We start from the raw sequence: 24,861 nt of genomic DNA on the forward strand, positions 1-24,861 counted from the left end.
ACACACACACACACACACACACACACACACACACACACACACACACACACACACACACGCACGCACGCACACACACACGCACACACACACGCGCACACACACACGCGCGCGCACACACACACACACACACACAGACACACACAGACACACACAGACAGACACACACACACACACAATCAGGGATAGATGCCAGGCTGGTCTCCTAAAAATTATGTTCCCATGCAAAGAAACTGCATTGTCAATTATTTTTCTAGCGAAATGTATTTGTCCGTGATTTGAGATGTTCAACCAAAACCATGATCTTTTGCTAAACATAACCAAGTGGTTTTGTTGCCTAAACCAAACTGCCACCGTTTCACACTTTTAACAACACAATTAAAACTGCAACCGTGATCCGGGAGTGAATCAATTTCCCTTGAAATATAATTGAGAATGCAGCTTCGCTGTAGAGGTAAGTCATTTTTAGGAGACAGGGTCACACACAGACCAGGCTGGCTTCCTAAAAATGATGTTCTTATGCAACCAAACGGCATTGCCAATTATATTTTCGAGCACAACGTATTTGTTCGTAATCTAGGGCGTATAATGTGGATGGATGAGTCAAACACACACAGACATCCAGGAAGCTGCTGTGAAATCAAAAGTCAACATTGACTTTTTATGCAACAAACATACTCATTTCAACCCAAACCATGTTTTGCTTTTTTATGAGTAGTTTTGTTGCATAAATCTAACCAAACTGCAACCATTTCACATTATAACAACAATTCTTTTTAACTGCGACCGTAATCCTGGAGTAAATATGCTTCCCTTGAAACGTAACTGAGAATGCGGTTTTGTTGTATAGGAACGTAATATTTTAGGAGACAGGGTCACACACACACACACACACACACACACACACACACACACTCACACTCACACACACACACACACACACACGCACACACACACACACACACACACTCTCACACTCACGCTGCAAACACTTCCTCTTCACTCTCCCACCCCAATCCCAGCCCCCTCCTCCTACCTGTGGCATCCTCCCCAGCCCCGCTCCCCCTCCTACAGCCACTATGGGCAGTCCTGTTTGCGCAGAGACAAACTCCAGCATGGGGGCCAAAGGACCCCAGGCCGTACGAGGGGGCCTCTCCTCTTCATAAACCAGACCCTGCAGGGGCCGCGCCGCCAGCAGCTCACACAGCTGGGACAGCACCGTCTTAGGACTACTGTCATTCACCTGGGAGATGATAGAAGAAATGAGAGGAGAGAGGAACACAGATAGAGGGAGAAAAACAGGGAGACAAACAGAGTTGACTAACTGGGGCAGTGTGTCTTGACTTTGTGTTATTCATATGGAGAGCGTCTGTAGTAAGCATGACATGTCTGACTATACAATACAAGCTGTGGTCAAAGAGCAGAGCCAGGCGCCCGCTCATTCAGCGGGGCCACACAACGACAGCAGAGTGCTGCTCATTCAGCTCAAATAATGGGAGTGAGTATGAATAATGGATGGTCATTGTTATTCCCTTCCTTCAAGTAAGGCTGGATGAGCAGTTGGTAGAGGAGACAGTATCCAACCTGTAGCCAGATGACGTTAGCAGAGCCCCACTGGGTGATCACGCTCTCCCCCAGGGAGCCGTATACCCGGCCGAAGCCGGGGTAGAGCACCCTTCCCCCGGGCCCCGCCACCGCCGCCTCTGCCTGCACCGTAGCACCGGCGTGGATCACGGCGATGTTGAGGTTCATCATGGCCCCTGCATCACGCTCCCGCGGGCTGGGCCGGAGCAGGAGGTGGGGGGAGGCGTCCACCAGACCTGCCCACTCTGCCAGGACCAATAGGAGAGAGAGAGTAGGTATGGCGACCATGGCAACCTGCCGAGGGGGGGAGGCAGATATATATCGCACTAAGAGAGGGTGCCTGAAAGAAAGAGAGACAGCACAGAGTAGAAGAAGAAGGTGAAGAAAAAGCAGGAGAAGAGATGAAGTTAGACTTTTTGTTTTCTGTAATGTCCAGTACAGAGGACAGCAAATCAGGAGAGGGAGAACAGAAGGAGGTGCAGACAGAGAGAGTGAGAAGCAGGAAGAGAGAGAGAAAGAAACTGATCAGAGATTGCATACGGGCAAGACAGAGTAATGAATTCTGAATCCAATCATGGGGTAATAAAAGTTAGCTTTGGCTGGAGAAAACGCTGGACGAGGAATACAGAATGCAGAGAGGGGAGAAAAAACAATAGAGGGAAGGAAAGGAAAGCAAGACAGAGAGAAGATGAAATGGGTGCTATTTAGGCTGCAGGCTGAGAAGGAACAATATGAGGAGAAATAGAAACTGGCCGTTAGAGGGAAGAAGGGTGAGAAGGAGAGAGAGTTAATAGCAGACGGAGACAAAGATGGGGGCGGAGGTGGTTATTGTGCTGCATGAATGATAACAACAATTAAGATCACTGTAAACACACTCGCCCTCACACAGCTGCAGACACATGCATGCAGGCGTTTGAATATACACACGCGCTCGCAAGATAAATGCATGGCTACACTGTAGCCCGTAGAGCAGCTTAATGATAGAGAGATATGAGGGTTAATGCAGTGCGCACAAACATGCACGCACACACTCGCACAAACAACCGAAAGATAATGACTACCTGGGAGATAGCAGGGTTAATATGTGAGCCGCACACACACAGCAAAACACAGCACATCATTTTCAATTTACTTCTGGTGCCAACTGCCCTCCCTCCCTTTCTCCATTTCCTTCTCACTTTCTCCCCGCTCCCTCTCGTGCTCTGTCTTTTCATATTCCCCATCTCTTCTCCCTATTTTCATGGCTTCAGGTACCAAACACAATTGCATTGATTAACAGGGGCCTGCTGACATAATATTCCCTCTAAAGTCACTCTCCCTCGCCGTGCCTCCATTCCCCCCTCTCTTCCTCTCTATGTTTTTCGCTCCGTCTTCATCCGACTCTCCCCTCTTTGTCACAGTCTGCCGATTCCCTGACCCTGATCAGTCTTTTGGATAGAAAAAGAAAGCAGCAAAGAAAAGAAGAGAGCGGCTGGAGAGGAAAAAGTAACTGGAGGTATGAGAGAAAGAAACCAAAGACGAGAGTACAGGGGTGGAAGAAAATGTCGATACACTTGATTATCACCGTATTGTGTTTTGTGATACTGTATTGATCCTCAAAAACACTGCATCACATTTTAATTAGTAGTTTACATGGTTTTACAAAATAATCTTACATTGTTATGTGAGACTGCTTTGATTTTGGAAATCATAATAGCATAACTGTTGTCTTTTTTCTGGTTTTAAAAGCTGCATTACAGTAAAATGATGTACTTTTCTGAACTCAGCAGACAGCTGTACTCTATTATTTTCCTTTACCCACTTAGTTATTATATCCACATTACATTTCATAGTGTAGGTATTTTGTGAATGCACAAATAATCAACCTACGTAATAACATCAAGGTATTTGGCCAAAAATATGATGATATTGAGCCCTAGTTTGCATGAATAGATTGGCAGCAGACAGACTGAATAAAAAGCAGTGATATGATGTTGTGTGATGTCACGGGGGCTTTGATAAATGCAAATGTAGATGCCACTGCTGATCTCCATCATAGATCATATGGTGATGTGTTCTTTATACCATGAAAGTTTCCTTAAATGGCTGAAATATTGATATATTTTAGAATATTTTGGAAACTGATACTGATTTTAGAGGGGGGAAATCACTAAATATGGATATAGTGGCCAATATATTGCATTTTTTAGTTGAGACCAGGCTGATGGTGCTGATTCTACGGCATATGACTATGCAAAGGTAGTTAGGGCTGTTTCCTTGGGGGGAAAAAGATACCTTAAAAACGACATACAGACATGGAAAAAAATATTAGACAACCCTTGTTTTTCTTTTGATAATAACCACAATCATGAGCAGGAAAACCATGGAAAATGTCTAGATATCAGCACTTAAATTAAACTCTTATGAGCTATTTTAGTTGTTATTATTATATTTGTCCAAACAAATGTACCTTTAGTTGTACCAGGCATTACAATGAACAAGAAATTGAAGAAAACAATGGTCTAATATTTTTCTCCAGGACTGTATTTACCATTATTAATCAATACATAAACCATAACCCTCAGAAAATAAAGAATATATAACAATATGTATGTTCTGTATGTTCTGTATGTTCTGTATGTTCAGTATGAGTCAATTACTGATTATTTAACAAACAATAAACAATTTTAAAAAACGGCTATATTACACAAATTCTAAATCAGCCCAACCACCATTTTCTGCATTATGTTGTATAAAAAAGGTATTTTATATCCAGTATGAAACATATAAACCAATACAGATAGATACCAATATGTCAGTGATGGGCCAGTATCGGCTGATAATACTGAAGTGTAACTCCTCTATCGTTTCAACAGCTTCTTGCCAATACACAGCCCAAAGGGAGAAAGCTGTGAAATGAACAGAACACACTTTATATACAGGGCACATGACTTTAGATGGACTGACTGAATGATTGAGGGAAGGAGGCCAGGTGGATGAAGAGGAGACAAGGAGAAAAGGAGGACAAAGTGTGGCGGGATGGTGGGAGGTGGCGTAAAATATGTGAGGAGAGTAGCAGGAAAAGAAATATTGATTACTGGGATGTGTATACGTGTTTGGCCTATACAAATACACTGCCAAACCTCCTGTTTTGACTGACAGGGCTGTGGGTATGTGTGTGCTGGTGGTGGTGGGCTGCAGAGAAAGAAGGAGAGAGCGACGGAATGAGACGGAATGAGAGGGCGAATGAGGGAGGCGGATAGTTTGGGGTAAGAAAAAGAGATGGAGGTGTGGAGAGATAGGGAGAGACAGACCTGTTAGTAGGAGAGAGGGAAAGGGAGAATGTAATAATGAAGGGGAGAGGGAGAAAAACAGGCCTTTGTTGTTGTTTTGTTTTCTTTAAGGCGAGGAAGATGTGGCAGGGAAGAATGGGAAGGACAGAGATGAGGAGAGAGAAAATGAGAGCCAGAGATGAAGCTGCAGGAATACGGCACATCATATCATTTGGTGGAGCCGTGTTGTACTGTGCCGAGCTCTGAGCCATTAACTGTTGGGCCTGTCACTGTATTTCACTCTCATGAGGTGTTTACGTTGCACTGTTCAACCAGCGTGTGCCATTCCATCACAGTGTTGGAAGTGTGAACACAGTGTATTCTTATATACAGTAACCACTTTTCCCGCAGAGCCGCCTGTTACCCAACTGCCAACTCCTCCCCGCCACAATAAAGCAAATTTTAATCAAATCCTCACCTAAATATATCATAATATATAGTTCATTACATGTTCCAATCTGGGAAATTCTGCAAAGTGAATCATAAAAAGCGTACAGTGAGGGGGCTCACACACACATGCACAGAGAGAAAGGAAAGGAATGTGGGAGAGGGAAGGAGCGAGAGATTACGGTTTCATTTGATTTGCTACCATAAATGAATCTTTTGTTAGAATGCAAATGTTCACATTTTTAGTATATTTTCTCCCCCTTCTAGCTTTAAAAAGCGATCCTCTTTGGACACTCTTTAGAGCCGCTTCTAATTCAGTCGAGTGTATACTGCATATATATTTGGCAAGGGACTGCCTACATCCCTGGGAATGTTTAAATTGGGATCAATTAGTCTAAAAGAGTATAGATGTGTTTTTCCCTGAATGGGATTCAAGGTAAGGAATCAATTAGTTACTGAGGCATGAATAGTAATTTCTTAAAGGGGATCTTTTATGCTCATTTTCAGTTTGATACGTGTATTTTAGGTTTCTGATGGCACATATTTACACGCTTTAATGTTTGAAAAGCACATATTTTTCTCATATGGCCCATGACTGCTTCAGCTGTTTTTACCTTTAGTCTGAAATGATCCATTTTAGAACCTGTCTCTTTAAGCCACCCTTGAAAATAGCCCAGTCTGCTCTTATTGTCCAGCATTTATGGATCTCTAGCATCTGTGTACCACTGTCACTGCAATCTGGACACCATTAGGGCTGTTATAATAATTACATAATCGCAATACACAACTTTTTTTTTTGTAGGGCCAGTTTCATGTTATTCCAGTGCAAAATGCATGTAAAGTCAGAGCTGTCACACACATGTTCAGTCAGGACATGTCCCCGACAGGTCAACAAGTCAGGAACACAGCCTCTGATTGGACAACAGACTAAACCCAAGGCATTATGGGATTGCTAATGGACGGCTTACAACAACAAATACATTTTTCAACACGGAAAAATGGATAAATAAGAGATTCAGCATTGGATTTATTATTATGGATTTATTTTACAAAGTCTTCAAAAAGACACCGCAGTTTAAGGCTGGATTAAAAAAAGCTTGTGAAAGGGATACGCTGGCAGCGGAACGGCACAATGGTGCAGTCAGCCTGCTCAGCTGCTAACCTGCTCAGGTAACCTCTTTCACTTTTCCAGAAGTTGGGAAATGGAAATAAGAAAGTGCAGCGATTATTAAGTGACAGACTATAACCTGAATTGTACGTCTACTGCCAGACTGACAAGTCACTGCTAAACTTCTCCTCTGCTCTGCTCGTATTCAACATCACTTTCTGCTGCTTGCTCTCTCTCTTGCTTTATGACATACTACACTGAGGGGGTGGTAGGGTTAGGGGGAGAGGTTGTAGGACACAGTCGCTGCTAAACTATAGCAACACATTCTGCCATGAAAAATCACCAATAAAAGCTTCTAATCCAGCTGGAATGTGATCCAAAATTGGGAAGAAATTAACAACATTGGCATCCAAGATCACATGATTTCCTGACAATAACATGTAGTATAAATGTGGCAGTGTAATAAAGAATAGGGATATTTAGCTAAGCTAACTATTATTTCTTAAAAAACTTCAGTGACTTTGCAGAAGAGTCCTCAACGAACATTTAAAGTTTAGCTCCTGTATTGAACTGCAGGTCAAGGGGGCACATCCTGCCCTCATTGTGCCCTCTTATTGAACCTTTCCTGAAAACCGGTTAGAACTAGATCAGAGTGCAGCTATTTCATTAAGAAACATACAACGGGCTCAAAAAAAGGGAACAAAGAAACATACATGCATGACACCATAGTTTTGAAAAGACTTAACCACAAGGTGTCCCGTATGGGTTGGCTTCTGCCGCCACCATCCTAAATTGACCAATCACGAAAAAGTCCAACCTGTTGTCGGGGTGGGGCCCACTCCCAGAAGATAACTGTGAATTGAGGAACTTGTTGGCACTCTGACTGGTGATCCGGGCGTGGACACAGCAGAGTCTAGCACTGCTCATTGCATTTGGTTATTATTCTTTAATAAATAGTAAACTGTATTCAGTTGCTTTGAGTCTTTTGTAAAAAAAACTTCTAGAACCAGGGCAGAGTGTGGGAGGCTTTAAGAGCTCCGGCTCTAACAGTATGTAATGTAAACTCTGCAGTAACATACCTGGAGCGAACATTAAAACGTTATAAATGTGACAGAAAATGAGGAAAAGCTACATAATGTGCCCTTTAAATGTGTGTGCTTCATTAGGAGCATTGCCAGGATCTGACCATCGCTGATATTGTATTATTTGGATTAATAATGTGTTCATTTTTCCTATTTGCGACATTATTATTTGGGATTTTATTATGAAGATAAATATTGTAATGTATTCATTGCTCAAATGTGACTGCACCGACTACAAAAGAAAAAAAGACAGAATCGAAAACCTTTCAAATTTCTTAGACGACTTTCTTTGATGATTTTTTTCAGACTTTAAAACTTTGAATTCATCACGGTGCACCCCTCAATCATCATTTGCTGTCTAAATCATTATATCAGCACTTACACCAAAGTATTTCTATTGTACAATGCTGCTCTCTCAATTTGTCAATCACTGTAATAAGCAGCTAACTGTATCTACAGTATAATTATTTTTCCGCTGAGCCTGTTTAGTTTGTCTTTTTAAAACAAAGAAAGTGGCATTTACAGCACCACTGAAGCTGGCGTACATGCCGGCGACAGTTAGAAGCAAACTAAAAACACCTTCAGGAATATTTACAGAGTACTTAAGAGCAGGAATATTCTCAGGCTGACAGAGACAGCTAATCAAGAAGATGAGAGGGAAAACATTCTCACAGCCAAGCCAGTCTCCTCTTTCCCTTCCAAAATTGCGAGCCAGTACTCCACAATCAAAACACATCTCATCATATCTCCACTTATACGTTTCATTTACAAGCATTATATGCTCACCATGATTACACGTAGGGATTAATGTCGACTATATGTGCAACAACTTCTTCCCTGGTTAAAAAAATGTCAAATAAGGTTTGCAGTTTTGTGTAGCTGAAGGCAAATCAGCTACTTTGAAGGTACATCCCTCTATAGAGGATTACAGTGAAGCACATTATTCCTGCAAACTCCAAAGAGACAAAAAAAAAAAGTTGTATCGCCTCTAAACACAAAATGAAAAATTGATTTTTGGTGTCAGTGTGATGCTAGGAGAACAATCGCAATGTTTTGGAGTATCAGATCCCCTCCTTTCCCCTTAACGGTACGTGCTATAGCTGCAGCGAGCGCCTGCGGTGACTCTGGAAGAGCGAGTAGCGGGAGAGGAGGGAGTCGAGAAGCCGCTCGGGTAGAAGTCTGGCATCCACGCCTCTCTGAGCCCCTTTCCCACTGAACTCCAATGGAGGCAGCGCGCCAGACCTTGTGCTGCATCGGATCTGCTGGGGAAATGTGAATGGGGGAAGGAGTCTGTGGAGTCTGGAGTGTGGAGTTGTGGAAGTGCAGTGTTCAGCGCTGTGTTTACCCCACGTCGGGGCTCTGCTGCTTCATTCCATTCTGTCATGCAGAGTAATGGACCTGCTCCCTGCTGCCTATGGCACAGGCTGCACTGAATCAGCCCAGGCAGCTTCCCACAGCCAACACAAAACATCTGAAATATATGCAGGCTAATATATAGCCTACTGTACACCATTAGAAGAAATTGCAGCGTCTCTGTGAGTCACTGTAAGTGCCTGGAATAAAAAAAACCCTCCCCCTGAAGATGAAGACTCCATTTTTTTCTTTTCTTTCTTCTCCATTCGTCCACATTTAAGACCGCAGTGTGCTCAAGAACACTGCTGCATGTAGCCTCTATAATTTCCTTGGGTCCATAGCTGTGCTATAGTAAAAAGATAAGATAAAGTGCCAGCACAGTGTGGCGCCCACAGTGTGCATATATGTGAGTGTATCAATGTCTGTCTGTGTGTGTGTCGTGCGGGTTAATGTGGCAGTGTGGGGGAGCGGAGGAATGAAGAGAAGAGTGCAGCTGGAGCTCAATGCTCCTCGTGTTAATTGGCCCATACTTCAATCACAGTCACTGGAGTGTGTCCTCTCTGACGGAACATATCCTCTCTCCCTCTCTTTCTCCCTTCCCCAATCTCTCTCTCTTTCTCTCTCTCTCTCTGTCCTGCTGCACTTGTTCACCCACTCATCCACTCGCTCACACACTCTCACTTGACACACACACACACACACGAACACACTCCCTCACTCAGTCTGTCTAACTCGGTCACTTGATTTGTTTCACTTGTTCATTCATCTTTTCATTCATTCATTCATTCATTCAGTCACCTCACTCTGCAGCAGCTCACTTTCACCAAACTCCCCTCTCCTCTCTCCTCCTCGCCTGTTTTCCCCCATTATTTCCCACCCCACGTCTTTGTCCTGTACTTCTTTCACTCTCTACTTCCTCCCCTCCCTCACTTCCTCTCTCTCATATCTCTCCCTTTCTCTCTCTTTGATCCCTGTCGAGTAGAAGAGCCACCAGGCAGGCGAGCGCCTCTTGTTCCCATTGTGCATAGTGAGCAGAGTGATGGGCGAGTAGCGCAGCGTGCAGCAGCAGGGCGTACAGTACTGTGTGTTTTTACTGCATGGCTGTAAACAGCAGTAGTAAAGCCTTCTGCTTCTGCTGCTGCCGCCGCTCCGCTCGGACTTGATAGCCGAGGCTATCATAAGCCATTCAAGTGGCACAACGACGGAGACATCTATCAAACCCTTGTGACACCAGGTCCTCACAGGGAAACACATTATATTTGTAAATTACACATGCCACAGGCTGATAACCAGATTACAGCTGGTCGCTTTCATAAACTTGACACCATTTTTTATGTGGAACTGTTAAATTTGAGAGGCTAGCTGATAGGGAATATGAAAAATAAATTGTGCTTTACAAATTCATGACAAATAGGCAACACTCACACACAGATAACAGAAGGTGTTTTTGGTCAAAGAAGAAGATTGAAATTGCTGTAACGCTCTTATTTCTATTATTATGCTCAGCCAATAAATACTGTAGAACAGAGAGGCTCAATTTATGGCCCTTAGGGAGCTGGGTGGCCCACTGACTGTTTGCTGATTCACTATGAAAAGAAATTGATTTACACTGGTTATTTCTTTTGCACTTTGAAGGTAAATAAGGTGCAAAAAACGACAGAGGTCTGGGAAAAAATTCAGTCTCTAATAGCTATGTTTATCAATCATTCCAACATGTGAGTGCCTGATGGAAAAGGTCCAGATATGTTTAATGTATGAACTCTTTCAAATCTAAGGCATTTATGCAGCTACAGCCAGGAATGCACAATATGGATTTTAGATAACGGTTAATAATAATAACCTTCTTCTCATAACCAATAACTATGAGATAACCTTCAATTTCACACCTGAGGGTAAGAAAAGCTAAGATGTGGCGAGCAAAGACGGATGATTTAATATTCCATAGCTCGGACCAAATCAAATCTAACTGACAATATTGTTTACACCAAATAAAATAAAGAACATTGCTGGCTTTTATGGCGCATTTCGCACAGGAATTAAAATTAAATGCTTTGACATCATCTGTCAAATCAGACATGTAAGAGTATTAAATACTCAATATAAAAATAAAGGCTTTTATAGAACTGAAAGTCTATGGCTGCTTAGTCTGCAGATAAAACACAATGACAAAAGACATGTAGTTTAATAAAGAAAGAGAAAAAGGTTGGAGGACTGCTACTGTTCTGAGTCACTGAAAGCAATTTGGCTTCGTATAGTTGTCATTATCAGAATAATACATAATAATATATCTTTTCCATTATCTGCCAATAATTTATTGGCCCAGTATATAAAGTATATCATGCATCATTGCAGCTATTAAATGGAATAACTCTTTTGATTTATGTCACATAGGTAGAGGGTCAAGGCTTGTGCCAAGTTCATTTAGTTAATAAGCCTGTAAGTCAGTTAATTTGAAAATAAAGAATTTCAATGAAAAAGTGAGTTATGGCCCTTTAATGTTCATTCATTTTTTGGATAAATATTGTTCTTGTTTATTAATTGGCCGGTGGTGCCCAGTCATTTTACAAGTTGAGTATCCCTGCTGAGAAAGGTGCAAAATGAAATGTTCTCTGCCCTGCAAGTGTAAAAAATAATATTTCATATAAAGAGAACTGTTACAGGAGAGTGAAAGTGAAATCTCCACTGGCTCTGCATGACACTTGTTCCTCGCTGTTATTCTCCATTTGTCCCTTTTTCTTATTTTCTAACCTTTTACAGCAGCAAAATGAAACAGCCACCATGACATCTAACTTTGTTTCTTCACCGCAAAACAGCGCTTTTATTCTGACATTTCAAGTCCCTTTTAATTTCCATGTGGTCGCACAAAAAACGAATCTCGCTCCAAAGTTCAGAGTATCTTGCCTTTTAATTCAAGTATTATTTTTTTTCATGGGTTTTGGATTAAACACTTCTGCCAAGAGACAGTGTCAATTAATTGGACTTCACTTCCGTACATTCAGGGGATAAATTTCATTACTTGAATGGGAGGACACTGCTTGTTTCTCTTCCCTCTATGGATTGATGGAAATGAGATGAAGCTGACCCTGGATGCTGCCACAGCGTAGCACTAACAATTCTCTGACCTCATTTCTTAACAAAAAGGAAAATGTCTTAGTCCTAACCACTGTGGTTTCTGAAACACCCGACATGAAAAAAAGCTGTGACTGGAAATCACGTCCAATAAAGGTGATTATTACTGAAATATGTAGCATTACCACATCTCATCTCTCTTTCACGCCGCAGCTCTGGGTATATAATTACCTAAGTGGAGATATGTTTAATTTAGCTTTAATGTAACCCCTCACATGTCTAGTAATTGCAGTAATGCTGAAAAATGAACTCATGTAACCTGAGAGAGAAATCAGCTGATAAAAATAAGGGCCTGTCAGTTGTTTCACTTTGCTTTGTAATACAGCCTTGGCATCTTGAATTATTCACTTTGTTTGTGTTCGTGTGTTTGTGCATGTGTGTGTGAGTGTGTGTTTTATCTTTCACCCCCTGTCATTCATTTAATCCTCAGGACATTGCAAGCTCACACACACACACATACAAACACTATATTTTCAGTTATACAGTCTGCATAAACAACGTCAATTTATGTATGAATGATGCACAGAAATATTTCAATACTGTCTGTATTTTATCTTCTCTCGCCCTCACACACACACACACACACACACACACACACACACGCACGCACCCACACACACACACACACACACACACACACACACACACACAAACACACACACCTACAAACAAACACATCCATTCAGAAAACATCAGCTACAAATGGTTTACTACCCTCATGAGTGTTCAGACATAAATATCACTAAGGTCATATGCTTTCATGTGGAAAGGCCAGTGTCTGGGGATCTTGCATCAGGAATTCACATAACATAGTGCAGGCTATTATTTCAATAAGCCTAACTGGCCTATACTAACTTGACTTGAATGGATAAAAATGGGTTTATAAAGGAGACGAACATAGTTTGTATGCCCACTGCCAATGCTTGTATAATATAAGTGCTTACTCTAAGGCCAGCCAAGGAGCAGGGATATTTCAATTCTCCACCTCAACACCTGACATCTAATACAGCTGGGATCAGAGGACTGCAGCACTGCTCCCTGGCCAGCCCCCTCTGCTCCCAGGTTGACTATAACCACATCATTTGCTGAATTTAATGTACATATAAATTGTTTTCTGTAGCTGCTTTTCTTTCCCCAATCCTCTGTCAAGATGTCCTTACAGCAAACGACCTGGGGGGATTATCTTATTATGTTTGTTTTAAAAGGAATAATTTCTCACCGCTCAACCTTTTCACAGACATCTAGAAACTCTGAGGGCTTTGTGTTCGTGGGGGGGGGAAATAGCTTCAATATCACAGCGCCATCAGCGCAGCACAATCATCTAAGAATAAACATGCATTCATGCTGTGCATTTACATAATGTGCTGTACATTCTTGAATGAAATGCACTGCTGATTGTTGTTTTTCTTTTTTTTTAAAAACAAGCAATGTGACTGGAATCAGGAACAAATTGGATGAAAGATTTCCAGCAGATGGGATGAGACAGTAGAAATAACTCTGGGAATATTCAGAATTTAGTGGAATCATGTTAAGGCACGGAGCAAATACACAGTTTTTTAACAATAACGTTAAATGGATTATTTTCTCATTCCATCTCGAGCCAGTAGTCGCAACGCCACTGTGTTGCTCTACTTTGCCTGCACCAGCGCTTCCATTAATTCCCTCATTGATTGGCCAGACACTGGGATCACCTAGCCAGATCTAAATCAGTCACTAATTAAAAGAGCAAGATGAAAAGCAACCGACACTGCAGCCCTTCAGGACCTGTAAGGTGAAACATTCTGTAACAACTACAACTAGGAAGGTGCTCGAGACTCTCAGCAGAAAAAAACACGCACCTAGCTCTGCATAGTAATGATTCACAATCTTATTCTGAGGATAAACAGATTAAACTGGTGTGGGAAACCTTCACTGATAACTATCGCGCCTTTGTACAAGGTCACACACAGGCAGGTACGCACACACGCACACACACACGTACAGTCACACCAGGCATGTGCAGACGTATGGAGGAATGTGTCGCGTTTACACATGCATACATTTAACTAAATGTAGAGAAACGATAAGCTTTCAGCAGCAGGTGACACATGTTGCTTAAATCGAGCCGGATTCTGTCTGTCTAAAAATCTAATGCTGCAATGTCACAATGTTGTGTACAGGTATCAGCTGCGTTCACAGCACATCTGGCTCTGCCCCCGCTCATAAGCAAAGGTGTTAGAAACACTCCTGTCAGCCTATCCTATAAACGTTAGTGGATCAGTTTGGCTCAGGAAATGCACTCCCATGCAGGGAGAAGCCCAGCAGAGGAAGAGGAATTTGAGGATTGAGACCAGTGAAGGGTTTTTTATGCGCAGCCTCAGATGATTCTCAGGAGTAAAAGGTGATGAGAGGTTAGTGAAGGGAATGTCAGAACCCCGCTGTGTTGTCTTCACACAGACGAAGCTAGAAGCCCATTAATCCTGTGCTGTTTGTTTCGCAGCAACAAATATAAAATATCTGTCTTTCTTGTTTCCAAGTCTTGACACATGAAGCAACAGTAGCTCATCAGAGCGATGTTCAGTAGTCTGAGATGGCCACAGCTCTTTATGACTGTTTCACATCAGATTGTACTGAACGTAATTACGAGCAGCCGGGAGGAAAAAACTGTTCATGCCATGAGACATCAAAAATTTCTGACAGCTATGATATTTTACTTGGAGAAAAGAACTGCAACCAGGATTCCAAAAGCGCTGGGACGAAAAGAGTGCCCATTTGCCAAAGTTTCCTAATCCTTTGACATATATTCAATAAAAACGGTACAAAGATAATATGTTTTATGATAACTAATAAGCAAACGTGCCAAAATGGCTGGCCGCATAGTCACCATCACTGGCAGTTACATCTAAACAAATACTGGGAGTATCACCATACACTCAACTGGATCACCAATTTAAAACACAAAATATGAGCAACTGGAACTAAATTGGTGGTTTTTGAGGATAGTTGTTGTATTTAAATGTTTTTGTTTTTTTTTTAGATTTTTTTTGTTGGTTTGTTTGTTTGTCTGCTTGTCAGCAGGATTACAGAAAAAACTACTGGCCCTGTCTTTATGAAACTTGGAGGGAGGGTGTAGCAGGCCGAGGAAGAATGCTTTAAATTTTTCAATGGATACGAATCAATATCTTCCCCCAAAATACAACCACAAGGGCTGTTTGTAAAGTAACTTAATACAATCCAAATTTACATTTGTGATTAGTCGTGCCCCCTAGTGGTTGTAGTAGTTATGAAGGTCAGAAGGGCAGAAGTGATGCTGTGTAGTGTAGAGCAAAGGGAGAAGCCTGGGACTAGAGCAGGGGTCATCAACTAAATGAAATAAAGAAAATAGAATGAACTGATGGTGAGTTAGCCCAGGGGTTCCCAAACTTTTCCTTGCCAAGGCCCCCCAAATAGCATTAGCTTCTGGCCGGGGACCCCCAAACCCACCGACAATGCTACAAAATATCCAAATAAACATCAACTTTTAGAATGTATTTTCTTACTTTTATTTACCATTCAATAATTCGATAACAACTGTCTACACAGATTATGACGTCGTCATGCCGAATTTGCAGCTGAACTTGAGAATCCGACGATTACGGCAGTTTCAATTGTACGGTTCAGGACAAATGGTTATTAAAAAAATAAAATAAAAAAATAAAAAATATATATTTTTTTTTTCTCATCTTCCCTCCAATTTTCTGAGGTCCCCCTAGCGCCCCCTGGCGGCCCCCCAGGGGGCCGCGGCCCCCACTTTGAAAACCACTGAGTTAGCCTATCATCATTTGATATTTTCACTTTCTTACTCAATTCATGCTTTTTTTTATTTTTTTTTTTCTTTCTATATAAGTGTCAACAGACTCCTAAAAAAACATGGGACATCTATTATAACTATATACTTCACTAGAAAATCCTCTCAGACTTCCGCCAAGGAGGAAGTTCACTGAGGAGTGGTGAATAATTGTTTTTATGGAAACGTCATTGTAAATATGCTAAATACCAGAACGCACTAATTTCCTCCTCACGTTTTCTTAATTAATAAGGCTATTATTCTGAGGGCCGGGCTGGAAGCTTCAGCAGGCCGTGTGTGTCTGCCAGTTTATGATCGCTGATCTACAGTATAAAGAACGACAAGGTCCACTTTGAGTGGGTGGGCCATGTGGTGGATGTGTCAAGCAAACAGAAGACTCTGACCCAGTGTATGTGTACAGTGTTAATACATAACTTTCTCTTTAAATGTCTAGGAATAGCCCCTGTATTCCTTCAGTTCTGGTAGTTCCGTCCATTTATTTTACTTTCTCAATCATGTTTTTCTAAACCAAACCTTCAAATAAGGTTGTTACATAAAAAACAAACTGCAGTGGTTTCACAGTGTTTAAATCTAGTGACCATTACATTTACTGAACATTACATTACATTACATTACATGTCATTTAGCAGACGCTTTTGTCCAAAGCGACTTACAATAAGTGCATTCAACCTGATGGTACTAGACATAGACCACAGGAATCAAGTAACACCTTCACACATTATCCACACAGATAATAATTAATAATTAAACACATTTTTATATGTAAAAACTGTTCACACTGTCCTCACCCACTATCTGAAAGCACTTACGTCCTAATAGGACTCAACTCAACCAATGTGTTGTTTCTTTACTTTATCTTTGCTTGTGTTGTATTAACTACTGAAATGTACATCACTTTGGATAAAAGCATCTGCTAAATGACACTGTAGAAACATAGAATATAGGTTTCCCGCTCCTATGCATCATATGTGAGTTAGGAACAAATGACGTATGTGGTCATATGGTTTGGAGGACTAGATAGGGCATGGCTTTCACTGAGGTCTAGTTCTAGTTTGTTTTTGTTTTATTTGCTTATGATTCATATGAGGCACACATTTCCCATAAACAGGTTTGCCACATGACAATGGCTGAGGAGATGCTCAGCCAGGACACCGTCACAAATAAGCTCTCAAAGGAGCTTTTGCAATAATTCAAAAGTAATCTTAGGTATTTACAGTGCTTCACTTGAGTAATTTAATGGAATAAGTACATTTTAAAAGCAACCCTCCCAACTCTGGTTAACATACAATAGATTCAGCATGTTAAGAATAAATAAGAATGTACACTGTTTGTTTATCTCCGGTTTACTTGTTAATGAAGGACTAAATATAGATAGCACAGTTAATAAAGCTAATGTAGGCTTCATTTTGTTTATCTGGCATGCCTAATCATCTTTAAAACACTCCTGAATCACAATATAACAAGATGTTTTCCAATTCATACCACTCAGCCAATATGATGAGTCAACCTCAAGTGTGAAACATGAATGCAAACATGCAGATGCACGATTTTGCACCTTAACGAGGTGACACTAACCATGGACAACTGTGTGACGGGAACTGTACTCTGCAGTCTTAATATTTGGGTAAAGATGACACAGAGTATCCAGTGCCAACAATTGATCTCCTTGCTATTTCCCATCACTGCTCGCTGCAAAATGTGTGAGCGAGTGCCTCTTATTTCCCAAAGCTGCAGCCTTTGACAGAGAATATGCCATAGTTAGCACCGAACAGTTCACATAACAATAAAGTTGATGAGCCCGATCAGCTCCGGATCAAGGTTGGGGTCATTTATTGGCTCATTCAAAAAAAATTAGAATGAAATTGCTCTTACATAATTGAAAAGAGAGCATTCACTCCTAATCACCTTTCAGAGATAGACTAAAGAAGGCTTCAATGTTAAAAGAAAATGTGAATAATGAAACATCACAAGCTGAATTGAGAACAAATGAATCCTGATCCTGAGTCAGACTACCTGCATCTCAAGCATATTGTACATTTCGTCCTTTTCAGTGTCAAAAACCAGAAGAGGACCAGCAAGACTGCCTGAATCACACGGACAGTTTTAGAACGCACAAATGAAGCCAGTTAAAACAAGCCGAGGAACATCAAACTATCTTCATCAGAGGCTTTCTTCTTTCTCTGCTCTGACGTTTTCCTCTTCCTCCCTTGTCTTCCCCTCCTTGCTGTACTGTAGATAACACACTGTGCAAATTCCATTCAGGTGCAAACGCACATATTTGCATTTGTAACGGCTGTATAGTCAGCACCTGTTTATGAAGGAATTCCATATTCAAACTTGAAAGAAAATAGAGCAATGCTATTTTTATATGAAGTGATAAGGCAATGAAACGGGTTCAACTTTGCACCTGGTACCTGCACCTAGTAAATCCGGCGCAGTCACTCCAGTACAAAGCCTGCTATAAATGCCAGCGCCTGGGTTCTTTGAGAAGAGAATGACAAAGGGTTTTAACAAAGCTGGCCCTCATGCAGCGCAGGGAAGTCTCACAGATCAGGAGGCATGACACAGCAGCCCAGGGTGACATGCGACATGGGCCACAGACACAGGCTAACATAGTTTTTATAAATGCTCCCATTTCCTCTTTTTAATAACCACTTATGCTGTCATTTCCTGCCCCATCCATCATCATGAAGGACCGCACCACACTGCTGCAAAACGCTGCACGCCGCAAAACATTCCTGCACATCTCTCCATCCGCTTTCATTAGTTCTCTTCATCCTCCTTCACTCTGTCGTGTGTGTGTGTGTGGTGTGCACTCAGATGTATATATACAGTGCAGTGTCTGTAAGTGTGTGGGTCCCATGGGCAAGGTCCCAAGGTCCTCTCTCATCCAAAACTGCGACTTGTGTGTGTGCAATATGCTACTGATTGTGTGTGTATTTTTGGGTATGCTCTTGTTACGTGTGTGTGTCTGACTGCATACCCATGGGTATCTGCCTGAATGTACTTTTCGAGTGTGTGTGTGTGTGTGTGTGTGTGTGTGTGTGTGTGTGTGTGTGACTGTGTATTGCATGCAGCCATGTGAAGCTGTGTGCCTGCTAGCTGCCTCCAGACTTGTATTCCCAAAACAAGCCGCAGGGCTTTGGCTCAGGTTTGTGTGTGTGCGTGTGTGCACCTGTTTGATAGTGAGTGTGTGCAAGCAGTGCACGCTAAATTCTACCTCACTGCTGTGTGTGCTCGTACCTGTCTGTGTGATTTTGTTTATGAATATGTCTCCCTGCCAGCCTGTCCATCTGTCTGTCTGCTTCCATCTCCACCTGTTTGTTAAATGACTTCCTGTCATTCCATCTACAGTATGTGTTTGACTGTCTTTGCTAGTCCCGGGCCAGAGTCGGGCTGTAACTGGGCCGGGGGCGGCACCTCAGGGTTGCTGAACCGCTGCAGCTGCCACCTTACTGCATAAAAAACCCTCAGATGTGAGAATATTAAAGTTATAAGTAAGTTTCAACAGCATAATAATGTTGCTTTCACATTGATTATATCCATAGTAGCAAACTTCATTGTGAGAAACTGCATTTTAATCACATCCAAAGCAGCAATTAGTTACTACGGTTACTCAGTATGTGAATGCAGCTTCTCTCTCTCTCAGATCCAAACGACTCTCTGGAAGCTGGTGGTGAACCGAGCTTCACAAATGACGCCCAGTTTCCCATCATGGAACTAGATCATTTTTGTTTTTCCTGCAACTTGTCATGGTGAAATACATCATAATGTCACTATAAGATCTAATTAGTGGAAGGTACTTTGAGTTGTCACTGATAGCTTGGCAGCTGTGACAGAACTCTCGGCAGAGATTTGCTGTTGCTTCACTAATGTTACCATTAAACTTTTTTGCTCATGTTGACTAGCAGATAAATTTTAAAATCATAATCCATCAGAGATATTCAGTGAAATCATTGCTAAGTCTAACATTGCATTCTTAATTTCTCATGATTTCAACTTGACATATAAAGTAAATTAGGGAGTCTTCTCTACTAACGCTTACCTATCTACTGTATGTTTAGAGAGCGATTCAATGATCTACAATCCAATATCGATGCAAGGTGAAAATATCAAAACATAAATCATCATCCTTTATATGCGCCCTAATATTTACATTTATAGTTTATATTTAAAAAGAACAGATTGCTTTTCATTTAAATGTCTGATGGAGCTCAGTAGTAAACCGTCAAATCATATTTCAGTTGCTTTTTTTGTTGATATAAATGTGACTGATTGTGTTAAATGTATCTATGATATCTCATATCAAATCAAAGTCATGTCGTGGCAGACTTTATAATATCATACGGTAGTCCAAAGCAGTGGTTTTCAACCACGGAGTCCTTCGAAACATGGGGAATTCTTTATTATCGCTATTAATTTAGGATAGAAGTATCAAAGTCAGGATCATAAAAGTCACTCATTTGATGATAGGTTTCACTTTCTCCACCGTTATCTCCTAATCTGTTAAGTTAAACCTATAGAATCTGGTCTTAATCATGTCTAATAACCAAAATCATTTCAGATGAAGATCCCTGTGAGAGCAGAATCTTATCAGATGGGGAACCGCGACCAAAATGTGTATCAGTTTAGGTCCTTGACACAGAAAATGTTGAGAACCACGGATCCAAAGAAAAATAAGAATAATAATATAGTTTCATGATAAAACTTGTGATTTAAACCCTTCGCTGCAGCTGAAATGTTTTTATTATTGATAAGTCTGATAATTCATCGTTCAGTCACTGATATGTCAAAATAGTCAAGACTTCCCAGAGTCCAAGATGATGAGTTCAAATGTCTTGTTTTGTCTGGCCAACAGTGCAAAAACAAAACAGACAAAATCCTCACATTGGAGATGGAGCTTGCAGAGAATATTTGTCATTTTGTCATTTTTTTTGCTTGAAAAATGTCTGATATTTTAAATCAAATATCAAAAATAATAGCCGATTATTTTTCTGTTGATCGAGCAATCATCGAATCAACAAATAGACCCCAGATGTCTTCACAGGGTCTCAATCACTTGACACACATCAGCAATCAAACATTACCTGCGTTGTCACTTGAGCTACAGTTATCCTTCTGATTTCTGACACTTTTAGAGAACAGAATTGTTATTTCTTCAGTCTCAAAACAGGCAAAATACACTGACATTTACTACTATATTGTATTAATGGATAAAAGCTTGAAGGAATACTTAATCCCTAAAATAATTATGTGTATATCAATCCCTCGCCCCATAACACTTTCAATTCTTCATGATAACTATGTTTTTTTCACATGGCTCGACGGTAAACGAAGAATCCAAAAATTGACAGGATTTAACAAGACTTTAAGTAAATGGGGGTCGAATTTAATAACAGCTAAACTTTTAACAGTTTATGGAGAGGCGTTTTAACCTGATGTCTAGTACTGAGCATACAACTGGATAAAAGAGACTTGAAACATGAAGAATTTTCTACGTTTTTGAAATCTCTGTTCATCGTGGAGTCGTGGGAGAAATGCAAGGTAACACGCAGTGAGTAATTGATATACAAATGATCATTTTTGGCGGTTAAGTATTCTTTCAGGGTGCAACTGCTGCCTTTATTAATTTTTACTATTAATTAATGTTTAAAAGCCTGCATCATTTAAAAACAAAGCTAGTTCATGCATTTAATAAGGCTATAATGTGCAATTTAGTGCTTAATTTTAGGGAAAAGTCAATGTGATAAACTGTGTCCCCTGCTGATTTCAATGGAGGGCCTTCATTCCTGAAATGATATGAATTTATTTAACGAGCACTTGTCAGAGATGTTAGTTGGGGGAAATTAAGATGTGCAGTTGATGAATGTGATTTTTGTCTTGCTGTGAGTAACCCTTTCAAGAATTTTATAAAAACCTAAATTACATTGAAATATTTGATCAAAACACGCTGCGTCATATGACACCCCACATGTAGAAAAGTGGTGTCTCGCCACCGCTGCAGGCCAGAGATGAAGCAACACGTTCATCAGCACAACCCGGAGTCGAGTCCAGAGAGGAACACCGGGAGAGGGGAGAACTGTAATCGCTCCAAAACACCAGCCTCTGATCTCGTTAAACACTAATTGACGTTCTATGTTAACGAGCTTTACCTTAATTAGTGGTATTAAAAAGAACACTGAGTGCAACGTGTGGAGAGGGTGGGAGAGGGGTTTGGGTGGGCGGCAGGATTGAGGAAACTATCCACTAATGTTGCATCAAACAAATGATGAAAGGGGAGGCGGGAGAAAGAGAAGGGGGAAAAGGAAAAAGGAAACTGTGCAGAGGAAGTCACAGGTTGCGAGGGGTGAGAGAAGAGACGGAAAGGATTGAGGCAAGAAGAAACAAGGGGATTGGCAGAAGAAAAGAGAGACAAGCGAGGAGGGAGGGGGGGTTGAGCTAAGCTTGAAGGTTTTCTGTGCAAAAGTCAATGAATCAATGAGGTGAAATTGATGAAGAGCAGGGGGTTGGAGAAAACAAGCACACAAATGTTGACTCTATCTCTTCTCCTGTGCCTCCCAACCATGTCCCCCTCTGATATTCAATTCCAACCAACCCTCTCTTACTCTCCCCTTCGTTCTGCTGCTTTTTCCAATCTCTCACCCGGCTCTCCCCTCATGCCTTCTCTCCACCTCCTCCTCCTCTTGTTCCTCACACCTTCTCTCATCTCTCTCTCCCTCCACACCTTCTGTCTCTCTCATCACCTCTCCTCTCCCTTCCCCTCCCCTCCCGTCTACCCCTACTCACAGCTGGTACAGTACAGATCTCTCTGGGCAACTGTACGACAGATCGGCAGAGAAGGGGGCTCTGCTGACACTGAAGGCAACACTTTACGGGCAGCAGTGCATGCAGCACACTGCTGCAGTACGGCTGTGTGTAAATTTCACGGGGGGGGGGGGGGGGGGGGTAAACTGAACAGTGCATGTCACCTGTGGGTGAAAGAGAAAGAGCTGATTGAAATGGATATCAGCTGGAGAATTCAGCTGAGAGACACCAAAACACCCCACAGAAAGGGAAAAAATAAACACATTAATTCCAATTTCCATCTGGATAAATGCATCAACAGTGCAGGCCAATAAATTGGATCCTGCACTCACAATCACTGCAGCAAATCTGCAAGAGAAGCAACACTGTGCATTTCCATTTAACAGGTCAACAGCATGATCTTCTCCATTGGTGGCCTCTCTGGTCCAAGGCCTTTATTTTTTTTTCTTACAGAGAAGAGGAGCGGTGGTGGTTTGCACCTGTTATTCACTTCTCCCCTGAATCAAAGTACTGCAAGGCAAAAACAAAAGTTATTTGGGCACCCAGAGGCGGTGCAAATTTAGAAATCTACCTACAAAGTGAAATCTCTCACACACTCCTTCACCCAGCTGGAGCAACAAAAAAACGCCTGTTCCAGCTGTCTGAGAGTGTTTGAGGCAAGTCAGCCCGTTGGGGGGAAGATTCCTCGGTGGCAACAGAGGGATAACTGTGTGCTGCCATACGCCCAAATATTCAGCGTATCGGGTTATAAATAGATCAAGAGGAAAAACTGATCGGCAATCTTGCGGGCTTAGCGGTGGCTGTGTAAGACGAGGAAGCAGACGCACACACTCACGCACCAACACTGACCACGCAGCCTGAGAAAATGAGCATCAACAGATATGATCACCTCAATTAATACATCCGCAGCAGAGTGAGGGGGAAACTGCAGCCAGCGCCGGTGTTTAAAGACTTAAACGGAACCCAAACTCTGTCTTTATTAATAATGCATGGAAAATTCCTGGCAGACAAAATCATAGCCTAAAGGTTTAAGTCTATATGATTAATTGAACTGCCGGTAATGTGTGAGTGTGTGTCGGAATATGTACGCCGGCTGCTGTGAGGAACCTATGCGTTAAGAGGCTAAAGAGGCTTGTGAGTTTCCAGGCGCAGCAATGACAGAGGGGTCAAAGCCCCGGTGCGCCGGCCGCTTCCACCTCTCCATCCCCGGCCATCCATCTCTCCATCACCAGCGGCCGTACAGATGCCGACACCCGAGCCCCCTTATTCCTGTCTCAATGACGCGGAGCACCCTCTCACTGCCCGAGCCGCAATTAATCTACAGAGTCTGTGTGCGTGCGGAGGAAGAGGGGAAAAAATGCCTCCGCACTGCAAATATCATTGAAAAATAAATGTACTTACTGTTTTTCACCAGCCTTTCCCCCCTCTTTTCCTGCGTCCCTCCATCCTTTTTCACATCCTTCCTTTTTGAGGTATCCGTTTTGCGGGTGTCCCCCCCCACCGCCGCCGCCACCACACGCACACACACACAGACACACACACACACTGGGAAAATATATATATCTAAATATATATATGTTCTACATGTATTCAATTTCTCCGATCTCTCTCTTTACCTCTCTCCCTCCCTCTCTCCTCTCCTCTCTCTCTCTCTCACACACTCTCTCTCTCCCCTCTCCCTCTTTCCCTGTTCTTTTGTTAAAATTCAGTATATGCGCCCCGTCACCTAGCAACCGTCAACCTCTCTCTCTCCCTCTCTCTCTCTCGTTTCCTCCCCCCCTCCCTCCCTCTCTCCATCACTGGCGACACGTGTTGAATGCTAAACTTAGCGGTCCGGAATAAAATTAATAAAGGGATGGACGCTCTATATCTCCCCTCTTCTTTGCCTTTCTCCCTCTCTCTCTTTCACTCTCCCGCGTATCATACTGCAATATAAATATTTACTAGAACCACTCAGCCCTCTCATTGCCCCCCCTCCTCCTCCCCTGCGTCCCTCCGCATTTCCCCTCCCTCCCTCCCTTCCTCCCTCCCTCCATCCATCCATCCATCTCCTCCCTGCATCCCTCCCTCGCCGTCCTGCCTTTTTCTCCTGCCTCCTATCGCCTCTTTCTGCTTCTCCAAGCAAAACGAAGGGGCCACACCAGCGTCTGTGGATCCACATGTGAGTGTCACCCTGCCCGGTGCGTCTTTGCATGGAGAGCTGCTGCAGCGTGCGTGCCAGTTTGTGTGAGTGTGCGTGTGTGTGTGCGCGCGCGTGCGTGAGAGTGAGAAACTACAGTA

General features: G+C 42.2%; 1 protein-coding gene across 1 annotated transcript in view; it reads right to left on the reverse strand.

Moving 5' to 3' along the window:
• LOC131976192 (glutamate receptor ionotropic, NMDA 2D) overlaps positions 1-8,853 on the reverse strand; it is a 46,827-nt gene extending 37,974 nt beyond the window's left edge. The window contains exons 1-3 of the mRNA XM_059339113.1: positions 8,561-8,853; positions 1,582-1,921; positions 1,034-1,240 (exon numbers count right to left, since the gene is read on the reverse strand). Coding sequence (XP_059195096.1) covers positions 1,034-1,240; positions 1,582-1,921; positions 8,561-8,853 — 840 coding nt within the window. The remainder of the gene's footprint in view (positions 1-1,033; positions 1,241-1,581; positions 1,922-8,560) is intronic.
• Positions 8,854-24,861: the final 16,008 nt, after the last annotated feature.

The sequence above is a fragment of the Centropristis striata genome, chromosome 8, assembly GCF_030273125.1.
Source record: "Centropristis striata isolate RG_2023a ecotype Rhode Island chromosome 8, C.striata_1.0, whole genome shotgun sequence".
Classification (NCBI taxonomy): Eukaryota; Metazoa; Chordata; class Actinopteri; order Perciformes; family Serranidae; genus Centropristis; species Centropristis striata.